The sequence below is a fragment of the Balaenoptera physalus genome (assembly GCF_965194825.1).
Source record: "Balaenoptera physalus genome assembly, chromosome: 1".
NCBI classification, from domain to species: domain Eukaryota; kingdom Metazoa; phylum Chordata; class Mammalia; order Artiodactyla; family Balaenopteridae; genus Balaenoptera; species Balaenoptera physalus.
The window spans coordinates 164,296,065-164,308,491 of record NC_138882.1 but is presented as its reverse complement, the minus strand read 5'-3'; the positions used below and the strand labels follow the sequence as shown (position 1 = coordinate 164,308,491).

General features: G+C 56.5%; 1 protein-coding gene across 2 annotated transcripts in view; it reads left to right on the top strand.

The window, feature by feature from the left end:
- Positions 1-11,409, top strand: part of LOC309651888 (bone morphogenetic protein 8B-like) — a gene marked incomplete at its 5' end in the record, with an annotated part of 45,617 nt that extends 34,208 nt beyond the window's left edge. Inside the window, 4 exons of one of the 2 annotated variants that reach the window (XM_082445041.1) lie at positions 4,646-4,840; positions 5,628-5,707; positions 6,265-6,375; positions 8,247-11,409. In XM_082445041.1, coding sequence (XP_082301167.1) covers positions 4,646-4,840; positions 5,628-5,707; positions 6,265-6,375; positions 8,247-8,396 — 536 coding nt within the window. In that variant the 3' untranslated portion in view covers positions 8,397-11,409. Of the gene's footprint in view, positions 1-4,645; positions 4,841-5,627; positions 5,708-6,264; positions 6,433-8,246 lie in introns of both variants that reach the window. The other variant, XM_082445042.1, reaches the window with a different exon arrangement.
- Between the last annotated feature and the right edge of the window lie 1,018 nt (positions 11,410-12,427).

The following is a 12,427-nucleotide window of genomic DNA, read 5'->3' as shown; positions in this document are numbered from 1 at the left end:
TAAATAAATTAGATAAATAAAATTTTTAAAAGGTTCAAGAACAACAAAACACAAAAAGCACAAGCAAATTCTAATACCAAAAGCACAAAGAGATTCTATCAAGAATGAATGCAGAACAAAAGCCAACAAACTGGTTCACAAAGCAGGTAGAGTCCAACAACAATTCCCCTCTCCAACAGGGTACCCCAATCAAATGAACAAATTGGCTATTCCCGTAAAGGAAAAAAGCCCCAACTGAGAGGGGAAAATGTTCCCAGTTGTATATACTGGAGCTACTTACCCTACTACGTGAGGCCCATTGGCTCCCAAATGTTGATTCCCTGCTTCAGCTGCCCAGCGCTGGGGCAGCCGGTGCCACTTCAGGGAATTTTGAAGGAAAGATCCTCAGGACAAATGGTCCCAGTGGCTGCTAGGGCCTTACCTGAAAATTCCCCAACTGAGGCCAGCTAGCCACAAGCACCAAGGCTCCTGGCCAGCTCACCAAAATTTGTTGCCGAGCCCAAGCTCACTCTGCTCAGCAGACAACAGGCCAATAAATCAGGAGACAAGTTGTTGGGACAAGGAAGAACAACTTTAATTGGAAAGCTAGCAGACTGAGAAGATGGCAGACTAGTGTCTCAAAAACACCATCTTGTCCCAGTCCAAATTTGGGCTCCTTTTATACAGAAGAGGAGGAAAGGGAGGGGACTACTGCAGTGCCAACCAATGGCTTAGCGGGACCACTAGCGGTCACTTGTTGACAGTTGCTTGCTTGGAGGAAGGGCTCACTGTGGCACTGACCAATGGCTGAGCAGGACTGCTTACGTTGCACCTGCCCCACCCCTATTACAGAACAACTCCACCCAGAGTCTATGTAAGGCACTGTTTTATTAGAACCATAAAAACATACACACTTATGTGAATTTGTAACTGGGAGAAATGCTGTCTTTATGAAAGATGTTTTTCCTTTGGCCCTTCTGACTTTCCTTCTGGAGCCTTTCATTTTGTCGCTAAGTTTTGTCTCCTTGTAGCCTCACCTCCCCTGCCCCCCACATATCTCCTCCTCATAGCTAAATAGATGTCTCTAGAAGGGAAGCAAGACGGTTTAGGCAGCCAGTAAACTGGTAATAGGGGCAACTGAAGGGGGAGAGACCGTTGGTGCAGACATTTCGCTGGGAAGTCTCCTCTGTGAATAAACAGCTCGCCTGTGTGTGGCCAAAGGCTGCGACTTAGGATGGGAGGAGTTCTACAAACCTGACCAATAGACTTAGATGGGTTTTCTCATCTCAAATCACAGAGTGTCAGGGGACCGTGACCAGGTGGGCAGTGGATGGACGTCCTGTGTCGTCCAGATCAGACACTTAGACCCTTCTTCTCTGTAACAGAGCCCAAACCAGCCTCTTGTTCATACTCCCTTGAAACTCATGAGGGGCAGTGAAGTACTTCATCCTGAATCCACAGTCTCACAAACTAAACAGAAAAAAATGAGTTTCCGTTTGCGTGCGTGTGTGTGTGCGTGCATGCGTGTGTAAGGTTCGAACCCAGGCCTGCCGTGGAGCCCACGTTTTCTCAATGTGGCTCTAGGGCTGCACAAAATGGATAGGAGCCCGTGGGTAAGAACAGGAAGCTCCAGCTAGTCAAGGAAGGCCTTTCAGAGAGGTCTCCCTGAAGCCTCACCCTGACGGGAGGCCCGGATCCTGGAGTGGAGAGACAGTGCACCTGAGGGGACAGCCACAGAGTGTCAGGGGACTGTGACCAGGTGGGCAGTGGATGGACATCACTGAGTGGACTGTGCAGCACCTTCTGGGGCTTCTGGGGAGGAGAACCTGATCTGCCCTGCATGTTGGGAGACGTCTTCCAGCAACAGCCTGGGACAGGCAGAGGTTTCCAGAAGCAGACGAGTTACAGGGCTGTTAAACAGTAGAAAGAAGGAAAAGCACTGAGTTCCTACTTCTCATGCGGTGAGGAAATAAATAACCTGTGGGACAAAAGCACACCTGGTCACAGCTGGATCCCCTCCAAGGGTTTCAGCCAGGCGTCCTGATTGTCCTTCAACGTGGCACTAGGGTCACATCCATGACCGCAGGCTGAGGTGGGGCAGGGGCTGCAGGGAAGGGGCAGGTGGCACCCAGAGCAGAAAGAGGCCTTGGGGAGAGATGGGAGCAATCTTGGCCTGGCCCAGGGGGAGGGAGCATGAATCCGCAGGGATGGGATAGGTCAGGGGAGCTGCCAAGATATCCGGGCCCTGATGGGGTAGACTCAGAAATGGGGGGAGGCTGGAGGTGTCGGGGGCCTTCCTGGCCCAGAGGAGCAACATCTTCATCTGGACCTGCGTGCGGGGGGAGGCCACAGTGTGGCCCCCATCTCGAGGTGTGGCCACACATCCCACGTCTCTCACAAAGGGGACAGCATGCCTGCCAGCACCCTCACAGGTCAGGTCTAGAGGCAGGGACCCTGGGCCTCAGAGGTTCCTGAAGTTCCTGCCTCTGCTTTCTGGAAAGGGTCCTGCCAGAGCCAGGCAGCCTGCGGGCCACCACCTGGACAGCCGGGGCCTGCCCTGTGACCCAATCTCTCTGCGCCCAGGAGACCCCAACACGATCCTTGACCAGACAGTCGCCCAAAGAAAAGCCTACAGTGAACACGGCCTCGGGAGCACCGAGGGTCCCCCTGGCCTCTCCGTGGACCGGGCTCTCCAGGGACTCACAGGACAGGGCGGCTGCACACACAGGCCCGGAGGGCTGCCGGGCCAAGGCCGCCCCACGTGCCCACCAGGTGTGGGGCTCCGCTCCAGTGCCGCGTGGACGACAGCCGCCCCCCTGCCCCCGTCGCTCCACGGCCTCCTCCTGGTGCGCTCACGCGCCTTTCCCTCTGTGGCGGGGCTGCTGTGTGTCTTGTGGCTCTGCGTCCTCACGGGCCTGCTGCTCTTCCTCGTGATCCTAACCTGCCGTGACCCAAACTCCCCGAACGGCTTCTCCCTGGGCCCCTTCCAGTGTCAGCTCCTGTCTCAGCAGGGTCATCCCTGAGTGGCGCCTCTGATGGGCCCAGTGCATTTTTGTGGCAGGTGATGTCATAGGTCAAAGGTTAGTCGCTGGTCGATTAGTTGTTTAGTCAACTCTGGCGCATAGACTCAGGGCTAAAGCACAGCTGTGTAAGGGCCGGCGATGTCCTTGACCTGTAATGTGCAGTGGAGGATCATGAGACCCACTAATAGAACACATATGTTTATATATGTGCACATGTGTACACTATATAAATGCACACGTGTGTGTACACATACATATATGTGCATGTGTGTATATGCCTGTGCATCACTGTTGCAACATTGGGGTGAAATGTACATGGAAGTGGGATGTTCCGCCCAGTGTTATAAGAAACATTAACAGTGAGCTTGTAGTCATCCCCTGTTGTTTAGTCTGAGAAAATTGCACAGGGAAAGGAAATGAAGAGGTTCTATCACATTCTCATCTTTATGATGAAAGCCAGGAAATAAATGTCTAAAGATGAACTAATATCTAAGTATTCAGATGTATCTACTCAAAGGAATTTTATACATTTGAAATGTTCATAGTTGAGACTTAACAAGCGAGAAAATGTTTATGTGGAAAAATTGGGAAAAATACAGACTTCTTTCTTACGCTCACAAGTTAAATTAACATATGAAAATATCCCAGAAAAATGAAAATGATGCGTTGTAGCAGGGGAGGGGTTTTATGGGTGATATTTTTTCTAAGTTTCTTTACAGTTGTTATATATCACTTTGACAATTAAAAAACAAGAGGTCATTGGAACTACAAAGAGGTATAGGAGGATAGTTTTATCGGTGGAGGTGACTTCCAGGGATAACCAGTGTGTTTCTCCGGCGTCCTCAGGCTTTAAGCAGCTGCGGGTAAAATCCCAGTTTTACAAGCATCACTACTCCTAGGCTGAGGCCCCAGTCACGTCTCTGCCCACAGCCTTTTCTCTCTTTCTTCCTTTTCAAACCACAAACCCGCTGCTTAAGAACTTAAATGGATAAGAAGGGCTCTGGAATTAGATGCAGGTGTTTGAACGTGGACTTGGGGTAAATGTCTCTGGCCGCGGAGTCTGGGGTCTCTTTTGGGGGCATCGGGACGGTGAGTGGCCTGCTCTTGGGCGGTACTCAGCAGAGCAAGCACTGAGTCCTGGCAGCCGCTCCCGCAAACCGGGTGTTGTAAATCCTACACTGATCCCCAGAAAGGATGGGATGGAAGGTAGAACTCGGGCCTCGGAGCCCCGAGATGGGTGGGAACCCTGGTTCTGAGAGTGTCCGGTAGTGGAGCTCTGAGCTGTCACCGAGGGGCTCTGATGTTTCTCAGGGAAATGATGGGTCTGGCGTCACCATGAAGACTGGTTGAGATCATCACGTGAACTGACTGAAAGCTGTAAAGCGCTGTCACCACTGGCAGTGCCCTGGACCGTCACTAATCCCGAGCCTGTGCTCACGAGGACCCTCCCCCTCCCCTGCAGACCTGCCCGCTGGGGGCTGGGGCTGGACTTGGGACTCGGGTCTTCAGAGGAGGAAAGACCCAGTGGGTCCCCTGCAGGCTCAGGCTCCGTGATCCGGGCCCGCCCACAGAGAGGTCCCTACTCTGTCCCCGTGCAGGGCCCCACCCTCGAGTGACCGCCCTCTCTGCTCTCTCCGTCTCAGGGCGCAGCGTGGATCCTGGCCTGGCCGGTCTGCTGGGGCAACAGGCACCGCGCTCCAAACAGCCTTTCGTGGTCACCTTTTTCAGGGCGAGCCCCGGCCCCGTCCGAGCCCCTCGGGCGGTGAGGCCCCTGAAAAGGAGGCTGCCGAAAAGAACCAACGAGCTGCCGCCCCCAAACAAACTGCCGGGGATCTTCGGTGAGGTTGGGGACCAGGTGGTGGGGACAGAACCCTCGTGGCCTCAGTGGGGTCAGGCTGATGTTCAGTCACCCAGCCACCTTTCCTGACACCACTTTGCCCCTGCACCCTGGGGACCAGCCACTGCACGGTCATCAGGGCTCTGAGCATCTGCCCTCGCTGCCCCTGCCGCCCTGAAGTCCCTTCCTGCCCTCCCTGGCTCACCACGGCCCCCTCATCCCCCCGGTCAAAATCAGGTGCCCCTGGTGGCCCTCGGTGCTGCCCCGGGCGCCCTGCAGGATCCAAGCGTTTGTGTGAAGGTGTCCCCACCAGACCAAGCCCCTCGGGACCAGAGCCCCCTGGTGCCCTCCTTTCCTTCACGGGGAGCCAGGCTTTGCTTGGCCTCATTGGGAGCCACTTGTCCTGTGGAATGGGCGTGGCTGGAGAGGCGGATGAGGTCAGGGGTGTCTCCGGAGGAAAGGAGGAGGGGCTGCTGGACGGCAGAGGGTCCCCGGGCTGTTTATTGGACCATCGGGAGTCACAGGCTGAAAGTCAGGGGAGGCTGGGCTGAGCGTGGGGTGACTGTGACCACGGGGAATCATCTGGAGCCATCGAAGGTTCTTGACCTGGGTCACGGCGCCAGCAGAGCTGCAGAGATGGGCTTTATGAGACCAAATGGGTTAGTTTCCCATCATTCATTCATTCAACAAATGAGCCCATCAGGGCGTCCCCCGCCCCGGGAGCTCCCCGTGGTAGGTGCACAGAGCAGGAACCCCAGAAAAGACCTTGTCCCTTCTGTCCCCCGCAGACGACGTCCACGGCTCCCACGGCCGACAGGTGTGCCGTCGGCATGAGCTCTATGTCAGCTTCCAGGACCTTGGCTGGCTGGTAATTCCTGACTCTCCTTCTTTCCTAAATGACAGTCCCCACCTTGAAGATGGCAAGTGTATGTCCAAGAGGAGGTAGAATCATGGGGGATTTGGATTTTCTTGGTTTATTTTCCTCTGTGTTTTTCCAAGTTCTCTAAAGGGAGAATGTGTTGCTTTTGTAGTGAAAAGTGCTTTTTTGTGAAAACCATGAAAATGGAGACTGTCTGAATCCTTAGCCATAAAATGTCAGAGCTGCAGCAGGAAAACTGAGGCCAGGGTGGGCAGTGCCTCTGGCCTCTGCTGTGACTGGGGGTGGGCTGGGGAGGACGAAGCTGAGCGCTGATGGCGCATGAAGGGGACGGAGATCGTGCCCAGCCCTGTCTGCTGAGGGTCTTCGGGTGGATGTCAGGCCTCCGGGGGAAACTGCCCTGGGAGGGGCCCGAGGGTGGGGTGATGGGCCCTGAGGCTGAGGGAGGGTAAGGGGCAGCCCTGAGCTGTGCTGTGACAGCTGCTGGACTGGGGGGCTCGGGAGGGGCACATGGGTGGGACTCACCTTCTCCCATTACCTGCCCCCAGGACTGGGTCATCGCCCCCCACGGCTACTCAGCCTATTACTGTGAAGGGGAGTGCTCCTTCCCACTGGACTCCTGCATGAACGCCACCAACCACGCCATCCTGCAGTCCCTGGTCAGTACCGCGTCCCTCTGCCTGGACGCCCAGGGGAGGGGTTTGCGGAGGAGAGGGGCGCGTGCAGCCAGCAGGTGATGGCAGGACTGCTGTGTCAGGGAGCTTTCTCCACATGGAAACCTTTCTGCGTGCACGTGCAGTGCAATCCCACAGCCGTGCAGCAACTGGTCCCCGTGTGGGGCACCCCCAACCCGTGCACCTGAACACACGTGCACTAGACTCTTGCTGATCGGTGTGCACACGTACACACGTACACGTGGGGGACTTTCACGTCCATGCGGTGGGTACCAGACTTATAAAGGCCTGCCGGCTGGTGGTCAGAGGCACAGCCCGTGCATGATAGGCGGGCATCCCACACAGCTACTTGTGCCCTCAGAACACACACGTGCACCATGTTCACTGGCGCGTTCGGCCTCCTGTGTGTCACACACGCCCTCAGGGTCGGGGTGGGTGACACACGTGTGGGTTCTGCCCCCTCTTCCTGTGCAGGAGTCACCAGGTACCCCGTGCCCTTCTGGTTTCCCCTCCCGTTCCTTTCCGTTGGCTTTTTTCTGGGTCCCTCTCGGCTCTTTGTGTCTCTACAGGCTTTTGATGCCCCGATGTCTGGGGAAACTTTAAATGCTGAAAAAGTTTCTAATAGGAACACTGTTGCTGCTGCTTATTGCTAAGTGTTTTAAATGTTTTTTTGTGCTGAGGCTTCTTTCTAGAACATTGACCTGGACACTCTAGTTACAGGTTGCTCAAGGTGATACCCTAGAGCAAATGAGTTAAGGCAGCATGGACCCCAGGATAATGCCTCCTTTCCCAATGGTCACATGGGATTTGCTGGACCCCTGGGGAGCTGCCTTCCTTGAAGAAGGTCAGGGGTGATGGAGCCTGTCCTGGCAGCAGGCTGCTCAGAGCTGGGGCTTCTGGGGTAAGGCTGGGCTCTGGGGACCGGGGGCCAGGATGCCGGACAGGGCCCCCCATGAGACGGCTTCGCCCAGGTCCTGCTCAGCGGCCTCCGTGAGGCCTGGGAGGTCCCGGTGGATGGAAGCAGGTTCCCTTTTCCCTCCAGCCCCTGACAGGCTGGGGGGCTGCCTTCCGGGCCCTTCCACGTGGGGCCCCGATGAAGAGTCCAGGGTGAACGGCAGCTCATCCTGCCGAGTCTCCAGATAAATATTTTTGTAGAGGCTGCAAGAGCTCACTCAGTCGGGCTGCCTTTAGGGGTAGAGCTGTTTGGAGGAGGGTAGTGGGATCCCCGTGCCAGGTCCCAGTCGTGCCGCGGCCTCGGCCTCAGCCATGGAACTGGGCAGGTGACTCGGTCCCAGTGCCCTCAGTGGTCATCTGCCCAGAACAATCCCTGCCTAGAAATTGTTACGAGGGGTTGGAGGTGCTTTCAGAAACAACAGTGTCGGACACCCCAAGGGTGAGCTTAGAAGTCTGGCCGCTAGCAGGTGTAACACGGACCTTCACCGGCTCCCAGTCTGGAGCGGGAGACGGACCAGAAACAGCTCATGCGGACAAGACACGATCAGGGACGTTGCAGAAGCGCAGGGAGGAGAGGGGAGCAGAGGGGACGCCGGGGGCGGCGCTGCAGGGGCGCAGGCAGGACCTGGCACACGTGCCGGGGACCAGCAGGGTCAGGGTCGTCCTGTCTGAGGGGAGGGGCTGTGACAGGAGCCACAGGTGCCCAGGCTGGGCCTGAGGGCAGCGGCGGGGTGGCCAAGGGGGGCGGGGCCGGGGCAGAGTTCGCGCCAGCACCTGCCGGGCTGCGGGGCGAGATGGAGCCGAGGAGGGGCGAGCGGCTGGAGCCCGGGCGGCAGGAGCTGGGGGCTGGGACGGGGTCCCCGCGGCTCTCACGCGTCTGCCTGCCGCCCCCTCCCCGCCAGGTGCACCTGATGAAGCCTGACGCGGTCCCCAAGGCGTGCTGCGCGCCCACCAAGCTGAGCGCCACCTCCGTGCTCTACTACGACAGCAGCAACAACGTCATCCTGCGCAAGCACCGCAACATGGTGGTCCGCGCCTGCGGCTGCCACTGAGGCCCCGCCCCACCTGCTGCGCCGCCCCTCCCGGGTCAGCTCAACCCTCCGCAGAGGGCACCCCCAACGCCCTCACAGCTCAGGCAGGGCGGCAGCGAGGGCGCCCCTCCGCTGCCCACATCCTGCCAGGGGCTGGTCCTCCCCAGGCCCCTCTGCCCCGCCCCCGCCCGGCGCCTGCGGCGGTGGTGGAACTCTGGCCTGGTGGTCTGCGTCCGCAGCAGGGTCCTACCCCAGCCCCCTCCCCAGAGGCACGGGCTGACCGTTCTTTGCGGCTGGCAGAGAGTCCTGTCTGAGGACCTGCCCTTGTCCACTGCTGGCCCAGCTGTGGGCGGATGTGGGACGAGCTCAGAGGCACCTGGAGCCCAGGATGGCCACCCCAGGCCCTTCACCGTCCACAACGGGGTCTGGGGATGTGTAGACAGGTCCTGGTCCATCTCCAGTTGCCTGCCCTTCCCAGGTGCAAAAGTGGGCATTTCTGGGCACTTCTGTTAGAGTGTGGAGTTGCCCTCGGTGTGCTATATTTGTGGATCTGAATTACCAAACCGCTGGCCACAAGGAGGCATGTGGGTCACCTCCAGAAAGAGCTAAATGAACAGCATGATTTAGGGCCAAGGCCGATGGCATTCATCTTCCCTGTCTTCCTCCCTTGACCTGCCTCTGCTGTCTGGGGAAGACATGCAGTGCGCGGACACTTTAGGGAAACAAAATATCTTGGGGGCTTTATTGACCCCATCTGGTCACCATGTTGAACCATCAGGAGTTCAGCTCTGTGGAAAAGTTATCTTTTTGCTGAGCCAAGTACGGTGGATATGTCGGGTGGCCCAGGATGACAATGCCCAGCATGGGTGACATAGTTTCCCTTAACCTTCTGCACGGCAGTCATCAATCAACCTTGATATTTTTTCTTTCAAATCTGGATAGAATTTCAAAATGACCAGCACAGAACTCCAGGTGGCCACCACCAACAGATCAGAGTTGGCATGTGGAGTGAAAACTACCTGCCATCTCCTGCTAAGGAGCGATCCACTGCCCCCAGTGCTCTGGGACACTGGGCAGCCTGGGGCCAGGCGTGGAGCAAGGGCAAGGCTTGTTAGCACCTGCCCATGTCCAGAAGCTGTCAAAAACAGACTGGTCACCCAAGTCTGCGTCACCCTGTGTGCCCAGGAGCCCTGTCCTGTTTCTTGGGGCCTGTGAGCCAGAGAAAAGGCCCCTGTCCCAGGGGAATGACAGACGGCAATTAAGCTGAGCTGGGTGGGGAGGTTCCCGGAAACCACTGCTCTCCTTGGAGCGGCCGCCGGCAGTTAGAGTGTTTATTTGATTTCTGACTTGGTAAGCCTGTAATTTACCTGGTGGAGCAGACTGCGTCCAGCTGCCCGAACCCTGAAATACTGTGTCATTAAAAGCAGAGCCTGGGCCCGCCCCAACCCATGGGCACAGCCCAGGACGTGCAGCCCTGGAATTCACTCTGCGCCCCAAGGAGGGGCTCCGGGAGCGCAGGTCTGGCAGCAGGGGTGAAGGCTGGGGCCTTGCTGCAGGACAGCAGCCCCTCCGCCTGGACCTGAGAGGGCCTCTGGGAGCCAGTGCACAGGAAGAGACCCTCCCCATGGACAGAGGAAGGTGGTGGTCTCCTCTTTAGCCTGGGGCTTTGAGCTCAGGCTGGCAGCGAGAGCACCAGGTACCAGCCTAAGTGTCAGGAGACCCATATTCTGGCTCCAGCTCAGCCACTGACCTGTCTGACGTCTGGGCAAGTGCCCCCTGATTCAGGCTTCAGTTTCCCGTCTCTGGCAAGAGGACATACAAGGACTCTCACATCTCCAAAGGCTGTTCCAGCCAGAGAATCCGCCTGCCACTCTGGCCGTGTCCTCTCAGAGAGCCAAGACATGGCCTGAGCGCCCAGTTGTCCTAGGACTTGAAACCTGCCATTTCAGGGCCTTATTCAGAGCTCTCTCCTCCCAACATCAAGGGCAGTGGAGGCTTGGAAACTTTTGACAAATGTCAATGTTAGGTTTCTTCAGTGCCTAAGCATGTAACCTGGAATGGTTTGGGGCTCCAGGAAAGTTTATGAAGTGAATGTTTTGAAGATGTGGACTGCCCTGCCATCAGAGGTGTAGAACAAAAGGAACATAGGATTGTGATACGACTCCCTTTTCGTGCAATAAAGCCAAAAGTCCTGCAGTCATGGCCTTCCTGACACTTCTAGCACCTTCAGCCATCCAGGTGGCCACCAAATGAAATCAAGTAGAAAAGGCTTCAGAGAAGGGAGACAATTAAGGACAGAAAGCTGATGAGGTGGCAGTGGTCAGTCACTAGGCCCACCTCGTTTATCTGGTTGCCCTTGGCAGTCTGGGTCACATTCAAGGCTGCACATGAGAAGCATAAATAAGGGCGGTCAACTCAGGCCCACTGGCGGCAAAGTACACGCTGCCAGAGAGGGTGGGCCCAAAGGAACAGCGGCGCCTGGGGCCATGCTGTGTGGGCACACTGCTCTGTCACCTCACCCCGGTGCACATCTTCATAACCGAAGCGTGATCCTGGCCCAGATGCCAGCCCATCGGGCGAAGCCCTATTCTTGTGTGTCTCTATGTAGGGAAGTAGGTGACATTCTTCAAGAAATTCCCTGTAACTTCATAGGAAAGGAAGCTGTGACAGGAGAGGGTGAGCTCTGCAGCCAGCAGACCCGCTGGCAACAAGCCCTGGCTCTGCCTCTTGTTGATCTGACCACACTGCGCACCGGGGAGCCGGCTTCTCCCTCTGCAGAACGGGCTACTGGCTCTGCCCTGGCAAGGCCAGCAGGGGGAGCAGGGCCGTCCGGAGCACCTGGCACTGGGTCTGCACACCTGCGCTGAATGAATAGCATTATTAGTGGCCTTATTTTAAGTGAATTTGCAAACGTGGGCCTCTCCCGCGTGCCTTCCTATTAAAACCCACTCCTCCCAGAATGTGTCCTTGGAGGTGCTGCTGTACTTACTTCAAAGCTGTGCTTTTCCTAAAAAAATAAAAACTTGGTAGTCTCCTGGGGTGAGGTGTGGACTTGCCCGCCCCTCCGTGGGGGGGGTCGCGGCCAGCAGAGGACATGGCAGCGCTGCCCCCTCCCCGTCCTCCCACGGCCCTGCTCACTAGTGCAGCTCAAGGGAAACTTTCTGGGGTTTGTCTCCTCACTGGGAAGCCTTGAGCAAGCATTTGGCCTGCTTTTAAAAAAAAAAAAAAGTTTTTCTCACTTAAGAAAATATTACATGTGTGTTGGGGACACTCTTGAAAATCAAAAGCAGAATACAAACACACACAATCTCACCACATGGAGACAACCGGTGTTAATAATTCCTTCCAGGCTTCTTTCCTTAGCACATTCCTATCGGTCTCTTTATATGATATATGGGTATTCTACAAAGTTAGGATCGTACGCTATGCACTGCTTGGTGATCTGAATTATTCAATCTATGACATATTTTGAACATTTCTGTTATTAAATATTCTTTGGGAACATAGTTTGCAGTAGCACTCCATCCCTTGACTTCTGCCTTAGTTTTGTCACTTAGAAACCAGGGCTCACTATTCCTTCCCCAGAGGGCAGGTGTGGGCCCCCCGATCCCAACACCTGCAGCCCTGGCCCAGCATCGGGAAGGCAGGGAGCCAGGGCACGGCCACCAGGCTGGCCATTAGCCCAGAACACCTGGACCAGGCACCTCAGCCCTGAGGCTTAGGTCACCACCTGCACAAGGGTCACAGGTGATTACCGTGCAGCAGCTTCTGGGGAAGCCCTTACACAGGACAGGGTGAGCAATCGGCCCCTGATGACCCCCCAACCAGCCTCTCCGGCCAGTCCACTGGTCCCACCTTCCCAGGGCAATCAGGGAGGTCCAGTGACATAGTCCCCCCGCCCCCACCCTGCCCTTGTTTCACAAGGGCTTTGTGACCAGTCTTCCCTCCTGGGGCCTCAGGCCAGCCTGCTCCCCATCCCCACATCACCCCTAGGGCCAGCCATGCTGACTCTGAGTACTTCACACACATTCCCTTGTCTCCTGGACATCACA